The sequence below is a fragment of the Mizuhopecten yessoensis genome, unplaced genomic scaffold (genome assembly GCF_002113885.1).
Source record: "Mizuhopecten yessoensis strain PY_sf001 unplaced genomic scaffold, ASM211388v2 scaffold2111, whole genome shotgun sequence".
In the NCBI taxonomy this organism is placed as follows: domain Eukaryota; kingdom Metazoa; phylum Mollusca; class Bivalvia; order Pectinida; family Pectinidae; genus Mizuhopecten; species Mizuhopecten yessoensis.
Window position 1 is genome coordinate 1,031,441 of NW_018404383.1, and position 14,917 is coordinate 1,046,357.

The 14,917-nt window shown below is 35.3% G+C and overlaps 2 protein-coding genes across 2 annotated transcripts in view; one reads left to right on the plus strand and one right to left on the minus strand.

Moving 5' to 3' along the window:
• LOC110445211 (oxysterol-binding protein-related protein 9-like) overlaps window positions 1-1,398 on the minus strand; it is a 34,466-nt gene extending 33,068 nt beyond the window's left edge. The window contains exon 1 of the mRNA XM_021489718.1: window positions 1,268-1,398. Coding sequence (XP_021345393.1) covers window positions 1,268-1,375 — 108 coding nt within the window. The 5' untranslated portion in view covers window positions 1,376-1,398. The remainder of the gene's footprint in view (window positions 1-1,267) is intronic.
• Window positions 1,399-1,516: 118 nt separating this feature from the next.
• Window positions 1,517-14,917, plus strand: part of LOC110445212 — a 46,374-nt gene continuing 32,973 nt past the window's right edge. The window contains exons 1-11 of the mRNA XM_021489719.1: window positions 1,517-1,667; window positions 2,768-2,925; window positions 4,507-4,617; window positions 5,021-5,341; window positions 5,993-6,123; window positions 6,646-6,693; window positions 7,753-7,893; window positions 8,333-9,364; window positions 10,356-10,525; window positions 11,221-11,397; window positions 14,428-14,529. Of these exons, the coding sequence (XP_021345394.1) occupies window positions 1,602-1,667; window positions 2,768-2,925; window positions 4,507-4,617; window positions 5,021-5,341; window positions 5,993-6,123; window positions 6,646-6,693; window positions 7,753-7,893; window positions 8,333-9,364; window positions 10,356-10,525; window positions 11,221-11,397; window positions 14,428-14,529 (2,457 nt within the window). The 5' untranslated portion in view covers window positions 1,517-1,601. The remainder of the gene's footprint in view (window positions 1,668-2,767; window positions 2,926-4,506; window positions 4,618-5,020; window positions 5,342-5,992; window positions 6,124-6,645; window positions 6,694-7,752; window positions 7,894-8,332; window positions 9,365-10,355; window positions 10,526-11,220; window positions 11,398-14,427; window positions 14,530-14,917) is intronic.

Genomic DNA, 14,917 nt, shown 5'->3' on the forward strand with positions numbered 1-14,917 from the left:
TGTAATGTTTGGTAACTACTAAAATCCGGAATCCAGTCTCACAATCGCTCATCGAAACTTTGAAGCTTCGACAAATACCATATTTTACAATAGTATTAGATCTTGTGACAAGCTTTATAGTGCAAAATATATACCATTAATAATATTTCCATTATTTTGGAGGAAAATTGCCACTAGTCCAGTCGGACTAGTTAAATATTTTCAATACAAGTCCAGACTAAAATTTACTAGTCGTGGGCATCGGACTAGTGCCTAACGTCGCAGACTGCATCAGCCAGACTGGGATTCAAACTCTCATCCTCTAATCTCTAGACTGAAAGGGTACTTTATCCAATTGTGATAACTAGTCTCAAGTAGTCTACAATCTACCCAAATAAGTTTCACCTCGTACATCAATGTCTGTCTGACTATTGCATTTTCCCCCTTGTGTTACATTTGGTATCCAAATAAAATATACAATCATGGTGGTATAGGGGGATTGTGTGTCTTAAGACATTAAAGACTTTGAACTAGTGTGGGTCGGTCATTGGTGATCGATCTGGAGTTCAGATGTCCTTGTTTCGAATCTTTGACTTGCCTGTCTGGCAGTTGCATTTTTTACTTTCCAATTACTTTAATTGTGATATATAGGAGAGGGAAAATGTGATAATGTGCTACTCAGTTTGACCAGGATTAGAATGCTTGACCTCCACACTCTAATGGAACACTCTAAACAACTGATCTACCTGGTCACTGATGGTCACTCATCCCAGTGTCTTTATATTACATTCCTGTCATTTTTTTCTAAATATTCACCACCGACTTGACAGGTAAGCATATAATTAAATAGGAAATTCTAGAACTATATACCTTGGTGAAAACTCTGAGAGGAACATTTTAAATGGGACATTTCGAGAAACTACTGAAGATGAAATTTGCATTGCTGTCTAAAAGTGTCTTTGAAGAAACACAAAAACAAATACAGTTGAAGTTAGTTGTGTTCTTGTGGTGGATTCAGACAAATCGTCCCAAATAAAACAGTTCATCTTTTTTATGTTACATCGATCTTTGTGGCAAATCAAAATAGGGTAATATAACCTAAGGTAAAAAAAATCCCAAGCATACTTTCAAACATACAGTGACACACATTTCGTTTACACAACTGCCGCTTATAAAAATGTTCTGTCCATCGAAAAATGGAGTTTATTTTAGGGACGAAATGACTTAATGTAATCACGTCCAGTGCCGGTTACAGGAACTGTTGTGAGTCGCATTCGATTGGACTTACAGTGAAATATGATAATATGCCAGAGCTCTCGTCTAGAACGAACCACCGGTATTGCCATCCTTTCATGACATTTGTCCACTTGCTAAGTGGACCTTCGATTACGGCCATCTTGTCGGAAGTGGGAAGTGTCACTTTTATCGGAAGGCATCGGATTCATTTGCCCGAGGTTATCCGAAAGCTAAGCTTTTTTGTAAGGAGCCAATCATATCGCGTCAATTAAAATTTGGCCAATCAAAATGTCACCCGAGATTTGAAACGAAGCATGGGTTTGTTGATACTGGCAGGTGCTTCTTCCAAGATGTGAAAAAACAACAATTTGTGCCAACAGACAACAATGATGGAAGGCTATTCCACGGACAGGGGTGTCCAAGCTTCTGGACCATACAGAGCCACAAAACTGGTGAGTGTTGTATATTTATGCGGAAGATATGCTGTTAGTTTCGAATAATGTTACCAGCTACTTGCAAGCCTTAAACATGATACTTGTAAATCAATCAGCTGTGTCACAATGATCAATTATTCAGTCCTAACCAGCATTGTATACCTTTGTAAATGCATGGCTGCTTCTCACTATGTAGTTTTATATTTATACGATCTAATGAGGATGCTGTCGCCGACAACAATACTTTTTGAAATTTACCGTAATATCTCCTCTGAAATCCCACCAAATCTGTATTTGGCCTCGCCACACTCCATCCCATTCCCGTCCATCTATAAGGAAAAAGGTCAATACATTAAGCTAGCGTTAAGGCGAATCATCGTTTATATATCTGTATGCTGAACATATTTGTCTGATCATATTAGTAAATTGTTAAATATTAAAAAAATATTAAAAAAATAAAAGTATAGTTAGGGGTTATTTCTATTAAGTATTATGATTTATTGGGTCCTGCGATTTTATCTGGATTATCAACCCGTGGTAAAAAAAAATGCCCCCAGAGCCCCACCTTCCTAAGTTATCCAACATGTTCATTATGATATTAATTGATGGGTTGATGAAGAGAAAATACAATATCTCCAGATATATTTCCCTTCATCCCAATGACGCACCATCCTCTATATGATAATCAATATTGTTAAAATCAATACTTCCACTATTTGATAGAAATTACATTTATTATTCTGTTTGTTGTTGATATAACTCTGACATGAATCGATAAAAGAAAAACAAAAGGGTCATATCTTGGAATTTTAAACTCCAATTATTAGTGTATATATATATCTAGCCTATGGATCTGAATGCCATTGATGTGATATTTACATTCCAATGATCGATTTTAAGATATATCTTATCCACCCTGAAGCTATAAAGGTGAACCCATTTCAAAGAATCCCAAGGCATTCATTCAAGTCTCAGCCTGCATTGTACAGCCAATAAAGTGATTGATGTATAACAATAGCTTAGATCGCTATCTTACTAATGATAGTTCATGACTGGAGGAATACTATTGATGTGCTAAATGCTTGAGTAATCAGAAAGTTTTTAATGTTAAATTTCAGTGGAATGATGTCATTCTGGCCTTTCGTCGCGGAATGCCAGTGGCCCGTCACAGAAGATACATGAAGACTTACGAATCCTGCTTTTCAGCTAATGAATCCATTGATTGGCTCCACCAATACCTACGGGCCAATCCTAACTTTGGTTCCGATGTCACAAGGTGAATTCCTCCGCTGAAAACTTTCTATTCCTGTATTATCATATATTTTTCTAAAAAGTGTTAGAAAAAAATGTCCCTTTATTTCTAAAAGAGTTATTATTTATTAAAAACTTATTTTTTTATATAACATTTTTTTTTTTGTTAAAGAAGTCTTACTGGATATAGTCATAACTGATAATTAATCTAAATATAGTAAAAATAATATTGTATGTGTACAGTGCATTTTTGGTTTGATAATGCAAAGGAAGCTGTTGTCACCATTCCTTATGACATTGGTAAGACTGTTTAAAATGTCACTTTAGTGTTACATTATGTCAGTTAGACTTTGATTGCGCTCACACTATACATCTGTTGCCCACTGCCAAATTAGTACTGGCCACCAGCTGTTTACACACATGTCACAACACCAGCTGATGCCAGGTAAACAAATACCTGTGATCTCTCAGGTATACATACAGGTGAAAAAAAATAGGATTGAACCATGTGGTGTGTATGTTTACCAATAAAGGATTTGGAAGATCATTATCATAAATGACTTAGATAAGACCAAGCTTTTCACTGTGTAAGAAGTGTTTAAATGAATATACCTGCAGGGTATAAGTATTATAGCCAATTGCAATTGGATTAAGTTTAAATTGTTTCCTTTAGCTCAAGGCAATATATGTCAACTAACTCTGATTACAATCTGTCACAGAATAATGCTATTCATATATATATTTAATTTTGAATGATGCATCTGAAATTGAAAAAATAATAAGATTTTAAAAAATATATTGAATGTAATATGATGAGTTTATAAACATACAGTGTACATATGTACACAAAATATTATTTAAATATACAAATATCATTAAGATTATGTGTACCTTTTATTCTTGAATCTGATCAGTTAGTTCCTCTGTGTAAAAACAATTTTAAGAACTTTTATAGGTACAATAAATAATCTATTTCAACTATCAATCAATACTTTTTTTTCATTGTATTTTGAAATTGGTATATGTCTTATTTTCTGTTCCCTTTTTTTTTTTTTTTTAAAGATTATGTACCCCTTCCCCAAGTAACATGAGGCCGTCTTTAAACATTGGGGTAAAACCAAGTGTTTTTACCATTTTAAATTTGGTTTTTATTTTGTATAAAAAAAAAGTCAATTTTTCACAAAATATTTTTTTTGGTATATAATATATACATGATTGAGCTATACTTACTAGTACTGTAGACATTAAATTATATATGTATCCGTATTGATATTATTTTTAAAAGAGAGAATAATTAAAAAACAAATGTTTTTTTTTTTGTCCAGTTTGGACAAAAAAATAATGTACTCATATATATATATATATATTGCAATGGGAATTGTAATATTAAAACTGCAATAAAATTTGTCACTGAAAAATGCAATAAAATTTAATTGTGTAAATTTTTGTCATAACAACAATACTCTTTGTCATATTGAATTGACTATTATGATTGTTCCAGAATAACGATATTTTCCTTAAAATTGTAAATTACAGTACACTATGAACAAGGTTTTGTGAGAATGTACAAGCTTTGTAAAAATGTGAATTTCTTTTTCTTGGCCAGATTTCAAACTCTGCAATTATTCCGAAAACTACACAGAGCCCGTGTAATTGAAGATGTCAGAGGTGGAAAACACAACAAACATGACCCTACAGACAATGGCCGACTCTTCAGGTAGTGTATAGACAAATTCCATTGTAAAGCACAAAATGATATAACATTTGAATAAAAGATATGTTCCTTAGAAAATGGCCAATCCTACAAATATCTAACTGTCGTCAATGAAATTCCAGGGGCTATGCCAGTTTTGTCATCAGTTTTAAGATCTGTGTAGGTTCTGCCTTGTATTAGAAATCAAATTCAGATTTTGAGTACATGTATAATGAACCCTACAGGTAAAAAAGAGATGCTAGTCTTGTCCATTTTATAGATGAGAAAATTTTTATGACAAAGTATACCACCTCAAGCCGTTATGAACTAACACACTTCTAATATATATATATATATACTCTAAAGGTTAAAAGACAACGACAAATGGCATGTACAACGTTTCTATTTTTTATATATTTTTTTACAGATTTACACTTATGTCTCCTGTGAAGAACCGTGTACCTTTCACAGACAGGAAGGACTTAATAAATACTGACGGCAATCAGGTAACAAATCCAGTCAAGCCAGGGGATAGTCATGGAACCTACCCTCCCTGCTATGTTCCTGCACAGCCCAAAGATCAGAGGCAGTCATGTCACATACAGCCACCGCCACCTCCCTGTCGGAACCAAGCGGAACTAAATCCAGCCTCACAGCCTCCTCAGTCGGTACCTTATTGCCAGCTGGTGGCTAAACAACTCTCAGCAGCAGACATACATGATACTTGGAAACACATGACATTAGACAGGTATTCATCAATAATTTGTACAGCACACAGTCTGTGACTCAGTAATAGTTGTGTCCCTTCCCTTTCATGGCCACCTGCATGATTATCTAATTATTGATGAAATGTTTTTCTAGTTAGATTTTTTTTTTGTCTCCAGGAACATTTACCATAATTCTGATGTTATTGTAAAACCTTGCTAGTCCAGCCACATTTGCTTCTAAAGTCATGTTAGTCTATATAAGTTTGGCTCTGTATACCACCAAAATCTTATGTTGTAAAATCTTGGCTTGCTTGACTTTCTTTTAAAGGTTCAGATAAGCATAATAACAATAGTAATTAAACGTATTATTATTATACAGTACATTTATAGCTAGAACAGGTAATTTGCTGGTGATTATTGTCTGATTTGATGATGTCCTCCCATTGACATTTAGTAAAAGTGAAGATATTTTGCAAGGTTACCATGAACTTACATTTTTATTTCATACCATATTCTTTGTAATTAGTGCCCAGGGTTTATAAAAATCTATTCTCAGAGAGTATTTGGGACTGATCCTGAAAGGGGGTCCTTATAGCATTCAAAAATTGCTGGGAAAAGGGCAAGGGTGCTAATTAAGTGAATACGGTAAATATGAACTTCAAAACAGTAATAAATTCCATTTTTCTTTGTAGACTACAGTCTGTTCTAAACCTGGACAATTTATCGGAGATATTGGACAGTAGTTTTGTTTTGGGGATGAACATTATGCACAACTGTACCTACCTCAATAAAAGTGGAATAGTGACCAACATTGACCCGAAAGGTAACAAACTTTTGAAGTAGTGACCAACATTAAAACTTAATGTGTTAAAAATGATCATCAACATAAACAAATGTCACATAGTGACTAAAATAAACACCAAATGTTTAAAGTGTGACATAGCGACTAAATAAAAAAAAAAATGTTTCAAGTGTTACTTAGTGACTACCGGTAAACACCAAATGTAACACGTGTTACTTAGTGACAGATGATGGTTTATTGGACAGAATAGTTGGTGTTATTGTAGTATCTATTCCCTGTTTGGGCTCATCTCTTAAGACTATGCTTAGATACTCTGATATATAAGTTTGTTGAAATGAAGGTTTTGATTTGATGTTGACACTGATATTGATGTATGTTTGTAAATTATTGTGTAATGCTTGGTTTTGTATTATCGTTAGATAGATGCTGGTGTCATTGCTCTTGCTGTCTTGGAATTTTTTTGATAACTGCTCTTCTCATATATATACTGTTTCAAAAAAGTTTAGAATCCAGACTGTAAAATGTTTTTTATGATTTCCACAGATCAGTTACCACACTGGGCCATGTCTGCTATGAGGTGTCTGGCTCGCTGTAAGTATTGGTTTGTGATTGCTGTTCCCTGATGTTGAAATGTTCTTGCTGAATGATATATACAGTAAAACCTTGTAATACCGCCACCTTCTGTCCTCTGTGATTATGGCAGTATAACAAGTTTGGCGGTATATCAGGTTTTCTATTTTGAACCCAAGTGTTCATACACAAACTGAAGTTGTTGAGCGTGCAAAACATACAGTTGATTACCTGGTCAGTCGGCAGTCACGTGAACATCCCTGTCGTCGGGATAAAACCGGTATTGGACTCAAATTGGCAGTATTTAACAAGGTCAAAATAGTGTGATTTTAACCATTTGTTTTGGGAATATTATGGCGGTATGCAGGTTTGGCGTAACAACAAGTGCATTTACGCTTGGGAAATCTGTTCTGAGTAAATCAATGGCGGTATGCGGGTTTGGCAGTTTAACGGGTGGCATAACAACAAGGTTTTACTGTATTTCTACTCTTCACAAGTAATTTTTGACATACTATGATAAGATCCAAGTTTATAGCACATCAACTCTACTGCTATCAAGTTTATTACTCAGTTATGTGCAAAACCTTAATGACCTATCCCATTTCTGTTTGAACGGAGTAAACACAAAGCATGTTCTCATCTTTATGATGAAAAAAGATTTCTTCTATATATGGAGAAAACTAATCGAAGATGCTTAATATTAAAATTTGTTGAAATATAATAAAAACTGTCTTTTTTCACGGCTAGAGCAGATCTTTGACAGGCTTTCTAGAAATAAAAAATATATGATGACTGTTGCCCTCATTATGATGCTTCAGTTGAATTTAGGAAGCCTCAAGTTCTCAATTATGATCGCAATAATGCCAGGATTTCTTATTCTAAAACAAATTATCCTTTTAATTATTTGACATGTGTTAATTTCTGTTCCAATATTGATTTATCTGTACTATGTAATTGTGAGATTTCTATAAGTCACAAATTGTTCCATTTTTTTTTTACTGTCTAATAACTTAATTAGGGTCGACTTTCTTACACCCTGTCCTTCAGATATATAAGAAGCTATCTTCTATATTGTTACAGGGCCAGAGAGAACAGACGACAATCTGCCGACGTATCAAGGGTTTGAGCGCGATGTGTATCGTGTAGTGAAGGACTATTTCTGTGGGATGTCCGAACCCCTGATGACATACGAGATGTATGAAGTAGTCACCAACGTGTTTGGTAAGATTTCCAACCATGTGTTATTTGTAAAGCTCAGTTGTTTGATTTATGTGGTGATTAACTAGTTTCCCATGCTGACTAGAGAAATATGTTTTTCCAATATTCTGCTCTCAACAGTGCACAAAAGTAGAACTTGACAAATGTTTTTTATCCTAAATCCAACTTGAACATTTGAACTTAGAAATATCACTTGTGTTTTCACTATTGTCCTCAGAAAAAAAACGTAGGTAGGTGGGCAGATTTCTATTTCATAAAATATTTTTACTATGTTTATATAGCGTAAGAGTTCTGACTTTAACAGTGCATATCATTATGTGCTATTAAAAACTTAAGGGTAGGCACAACAATTGAGGGTAGTTAGGGTTATACCCATTTATTTTACTTGGCCTCTGACTTGTTGGTTTTGAAACCTCAACTAACGTTTAATTGTCTTTTACAGTTACAGCAGAGGGAACATGCCATGAACAGTGCTCAGAGGAGGAATACAACACTAACCCAGAATGTCTCACATCGTTTGAGTCTGTAGAAAATCTTATGCTGGATTTAACTAATGTAGGAGAGAGTGGGAAATGCTATAACAGGTCCACGCCCGAGTCTCATGCCCATATGTCCCGTTTGATCAGTCGGTCAACACTGGACCTGTCTCCAATACAGCCCATGCAGGACAGCTTTCAGATTGGTCGTCTTCGACGCTGTGAGTCCACCGCAAACATTCCCGTGGCTAAGTACGAGACAGCCTTTGGACCTGAGAACAGAACTATAACGCGTGTGTACTACAAGGATGGGGTATCTACAGACTTTGGTTACAGTAACGGCCCCGATGACCTGTCCAAGACTCCCCTAGAAACTCACTTTGAAATGTCAGACAGCTACAACAATCTACTTCCAATGTCGGAAAAGTGCCAATCTTCCTACACGGTTCACTATGCCAAAGTCAAGTCTACCAGACCTCGACGGAAATCAAGCGGCGAACTCGTATCTAAAAGCAGAGACTATAGCAGGCGGAAAAGTTGTTCATATTATATAGGGAGCCCTGTAAGTGATGATTCAGGAAGGAGTCAGTCGCTGAGCACAGGAAACATATCTGCTAATGAGCTGAGTAACAATTGTGATAGATCTGAGTCTAAAGTAAGGAAGGGTAATGTGCCAACACGGTCCCCGCCTCACTATAGTTCACTGTTCCCTAACGGGCATCAACCAGTGCTAGACGGTGCTACAAAACTGCTTCGTAAGTGCCATCGTTCAAAGTCAAACATGTCTTTGCATCGGATTAAGTCATCATCATCTATAAACTCTTCCAATTATGACTCGGATCATATGCGGTCAGAGGCAGCTTACCCGGAGCAGTTCCACCCGCGTCGAGCCCAGAGTAAAGAATCACTGGTTGGTCGCAGCCTCAGTTTGTCTGACCTCATGCATGCTGACATGGACAAAGGACAGAAACGTATGAAAAGGACACGGAGCTCTACAGGTAGCCTATTAGGAAAAGTAGCTTTATAAAAGGATAGCAAAACATATATATACTAGTAGATAGGTATTTTGACACACACAGATCTTATATATATAATTAGTGCGTAATACTGTTTTCTTATGTCCCAATGTGGTGAGCTTATCAAATACCATATAGAGAAATGTATAACAAGAGTGTAGCTAGATCTATATCTGATTCGTAGAAAAGAACCTTTTAAATGTCAAGAAAATGGTTTAAAATAGTTAAACTGTCTGAAATAAAAAGTTTCTCTCTGTGGAACCACATACGAAGTACTAGTGAAGCAATTTAACTGATTTGACTTTCTGAAAACCAACATGCACAGACATTGAGACAGTGGAATTTTTAGATAAGTGAACGCGTTTATACTAATGAAAATCTACTAGAAGTTAACAATATTTGTAAAGAAAGAACAATCAGGTTTCACGGTGTTAAATCATTCTAAATACAGTTGAACCTCGTTATCTCGAACTCTTATAACTCGAACTAAGACCCCGTTTATCTCAAGGTATTTCTCCAGTCTGGCCAAATCTGTTCTTTATCTTAATAAATAAAACACTGATAATTTGAAACCCTCAAAACTCGTAGTAAATAAAACTCTGTTAATTTCGAACCCTCAAAAATCAAAATCTCGGATACCTCGAAGTAAGATATTGGTTTCAACAGTGTAAATCGTCTACTTAATAGTGTTCAAATTTCATTTCGTCACTTATTTATTCTTTGATACAAAACACAAAACTACATGTTACAGCATCTCACCATTCATATTTCGTGGGTAGACTAGCATGAAATCGGTAAAAAATAGTTTATGATAAAGTTTTAGACTGTAAAGAGTGAGGACTGACAAACATGTTGTTCATGATAAAATACAAACTTCATCAATGTTGATCAACAGTATCCGTTCTTACTGTGAGTTGAATATCTTAAATTGATGCAAGAGTTCACTTTTCTATACAACTTGGATCCATTGTAGGTTCCTTAAGTATGGAGATGAACGAAAGGAAGAAGCTTGCCCTACAAACGGTGTGTCTACTACTGCCTCCAGCCAACAGGCGTAAACTACAGCTTCTCATTAAACTCATGTCCAAGATGGTGGAAAACCCTAAACTCCAACTAGACGACAATAAATCCACACGGTCACTGGTAAGTATAGCTTGAATATATTCATGCATTTTAGTGAATTCACTCCGTCTCTTTTCTCATCTGCTGATTTTGTATATACTCATACTCATGAGAAGTAGATAATGTATTATCTTGTATTTGTACAATAAAATCAACCACTGAATATTCGTAAGACTTGGTATTGTTGTAAGGGTTATTCTAGATACGAAATGTTAGGCAGCTTTTCCTTTTAACCTTTTCCCCACTGTAGACCATTATGGACACATCCAGATCAATGCATGGTAGAGTCTACTAAAGTTACATAGGGATGAAAGGATTAAAATAGCAATAATTGGAGCGTGGAGAAATATCAGGAATTTGTAACTCTTTGCAGAAACACAGTTTCTATTATTTACAAAATGTTGAGAGCAAGTCAGAATGGTTTACATTACGGTAACATGTTTCATCACCCTTTTAATTTGATCTTCTTTCTTGAAATAGCTTCTACAACTCTTAAAACATAGCAATATAGTTACCTAGGTTAAATATTACTTCAACAGAATTTTGTCAGTAACTTTACATTGATCTGCTTTGTCCTGATAAAATTTTAATGTAAACCTGGTGTTCCTATATATATAGTATATTCCCAAGGTGACATTTAGGGATTTTTATGTGTTTCCCAGACATTTTACCGCTCTGTGTTGTTTAGAGCTTACCTATTTTGGTGTATTTTCCAGTTGATGGAGACATTTTACCGTTCCGTGCTGTGTAGTCAGGACGAGGCTGACATGGAAGACCTCCTCGTGGTCAAGATTATCTCCTTCCTGGTCGACAACTGTGCAGAAATCATGGCTGTGCCAGTCGATCTGAAGGACGCTGTGGAGCAGAGGCTGACAATAGACTCCAAACATAAGGCTCAGGTATAGCATGTGTGATGGTCTAAGTATAGAATGTGTATGCTATACAGCATAGTAGCCTTATATCTCTGTACTCACATATATATAACCAATTTATAACCTGACTTCTGGAATATATGGGTCGCTGAATGTATTATACTTAACCATATAGCCAAAGCATATTATTCTTATCTTAAAGATCTATATATTTATAGTATTCTGATAATATTTTAATCTCTTGAACTCCTACGTCCATTAACCCTTTCACCACTGTAGACCATGATTGACTCATCCGTATCAATGCATGGCTGAGTCTACTAAAGTTACATAGGGGTGAAAGGATAAAGGGTCCCTGTTCTACTCTTAAAAGCTGTAAATATGCAATTGAAAGGTTTTTTTCTGGCATGAGTATAGCCTCAATAAATCATTTCTGGGGGGGGGGGGGGGGGGGACATATACCCTGCAGATTTAAAATGGAGCAAAACTCCTTCAATATTATGCTACAGTGATATCGGTACTGTTTGTGAAAAAATGTATAAAAGGCTTTAAAAATAGTTGCTTTGGTTTCCCGACTGACTCACTAAAAAATGCAACTACTAGATCTGTTTTATTTTTGGAACTTTTAAGATTTTTGTTGAAAAATCACTTAAATTAGGTGTCTGTATAGAAAAAATACATTTCTAGAACAGAAGAAATTTCCTTCCAAATTACACACAGAAAAAAAGTGTGAGAAGGGAAACTACATTTTATGTTGTGAATCTGACATAAACTCAACTGTTCATGGCTTTTCTTAATCATGTTGATTTAATTTAAGTGATAGCATTGTTAGATTATTATGATTGCCAGAAATATTAGATTAAATCTTTATCATATTTTGATATTTGATGTCGGAACTCTTATTTACATAAATGAATAATATCAGCTTAACTTTGTATTAAGCATGGCATCAGTATAAACATGTTGTCAGCCTTTTCAATACAGTAACAATTTCATGCTGTAGAAAAAGTTAATAGCTAACTGATATTACATTTTATCAATATATTGTTGAATTATTATCAGCATTAACCAATATCAGTAAACATGGCCAGCATGGTGATTAAATGCTTTGCTTATATATACATATTTAACCTTTATACAATTATAATATGTATACATATTTATGTACTTCACGGCTTTGCGCCATGCTATGCACTCTGCTATTTCTGCTACTATGCTACCTATTACTGGTAAAAGATTGGGCATGCTCAAATGGATTTTGCCTGGAATTATTCCTTTTCTAGAATTGCTAGGCCTAGTTCCTCAGCTGTGCAAAGCTTTGTTTTGACTTTTGTTTAATTGGCATTTGCATTTGTGTTCTTTTAGTTTTGTTTTGAACACTGCAGCTGACTTCTTCACCTTTTGTCCATTTCAAATAACAAATGTTACTAAAACGTTTCAGTTTGTTTTGTTTCCATTCATCAAAGAGTCGGGCAGACATCATTTGAGCACCCAGGCACTGTGTTGTGTTGGACAAATATGTGATAAGCAAGGCGTTTTCTGGACATCTTTAAAGCTTCTTTCAACTGAACAAAACATATGCCAGTCAATTAGAACAATTAGAATTATGACTATATATGGGACGATTTGTAAGTCTATAGAAAAAAAGAGGGGGGATTAACATTTAGATAATTGGTAGATGAATACTGAAGAAATAATTTGATATACAACATCAATATATTTTCCTATTACTACAGTGAGCATTGGAATCCAAATATAAAATCAAGAAAAAAATAAAAGATTTGTTTAAAACTTATTTGTCCAACCTTACATGGGCATCAGAAACACAGACCAATCTTCACAACCAGACATCTTCACTTCTGTATAAATTCAATCTTATTAAGTTAATAAGTTTAATTTCAATTAAATCTACTAAGTAGTTACTGATAGTTTTATACAGGTGACGGTTTTCATCACCCATATGATAACAGGCATACTTAAACAGAAAAGCAGTCCAAGAAGAGTGAAATTCAGTATAATTTGACAAAAGTTTGGTAGCCTCCCCTATATGGGTTCCCCAAAAAACTCAGTAATACAGTACAAGAAGTAATAATAGTTCACAGTAAAGATCACACAACCATTACACGTTACTTTAAGATGATTGACAATTTCATTGTGATTTTTATAAAAAAAAAAAACAGGTTCTGTTGAATGTTGTTGTACCTCTTTTCACTGCATGTGCAAAATAAAAGTTTTAAAAAAATTATAAGATAGAACACTTTAACTGCAGGCAGATTTAGATGTTAAATTTTTAACTTCATGTGATGCATATATATATGTAAATTTATCTGAATGTAAAACAAGTCTGCTTTTGTTGAAGACAATAAAACTTTTCTATTATTTACAGTCAGTATCTCGGTCTAACATACACAATGTCAAGTACACAGTCTTTAACAGAAACCTAGCTGACTGTTTGCTTATTCACACACACTACATAAACACTCTGTCAAAAACAGCACTAACTTGATAAAGGTCTGTGGAGATTGGTTTGTTGCTATGCCAACAGGGGGGCGTGTTCTGTCCGACTTGGCTTCGGCTTTCCTCACGGGTGGCTGCTTCACCTCTTGGCAATTTCAGATTGTGTACTCATTCGACGATGCTTCGTCATTCCATTATTGCAATCAGGTGTCCGTCAACCAGTACGAGACTCAGCGTCTCAGTAATTCCCAGAGAGCACTGGCTGACCTTCTAGAGGATATCATCAAGGACAAAACAATGGCCGTCAAGGACAAACGTAAACGTCTCAAACAGGTGAGAACGGTGTTTTACTTTTTAGTTAATTAATCTAAGTTACAAGAAATATATAACCAGGTTAGAAGTTTTTCAAGAGCATGAAAGAAAATTATGAAATCTTTTTTATCCATGTACTATTGGGGGGATTATAAATTGAAAATTTCATATGCTTTGATAGCTATAAAATGATGCTATTTCCATGCATATGCTGAAGAAATTAACATTTTCTTTTAAAATTTGTTTATGTCTGTACCATTGCTAATGTTAACATTGTTGCAGTTCCAGAAAACCTATCCGGAGATCTATGGTCACAGATTTCCCAACGAAGAGAGTGAGTTGGATGTCTTCCCGCAGAAGCCGAAGATCAAGCAGCCCTTATTGGCAAAACCCCTGATGAAGCTACGTGGGCTCCGACTATAGAGTGGTGTTATTCAGACTGCTGTTACTTGCAATACCCTTAACGAGGCTGTGTGGATTTCAACTATATAGACTGTCATTACTGGCAAAACCCTTGGGCTACCAACAAAAGACCGTTACTTCCTGATGCAGCTGTGTGGGCTACGACTGTAGTGTCACTTTATTCAGACTGCTATACTGGTGTGAAACCAGATGAAGCTGTTTGGGCTTCAACTAGTGTCATTGTATTCCGACTGATGTTACAGATGAAACCCCATAAAGATGTTGCATGCCCGCTTCAACATTTAGGGTCACTGCCAGATGATTCTTAGTTGGCTCTGACTCATTGTATTCAGGCTGTCGTTCCCGGTAT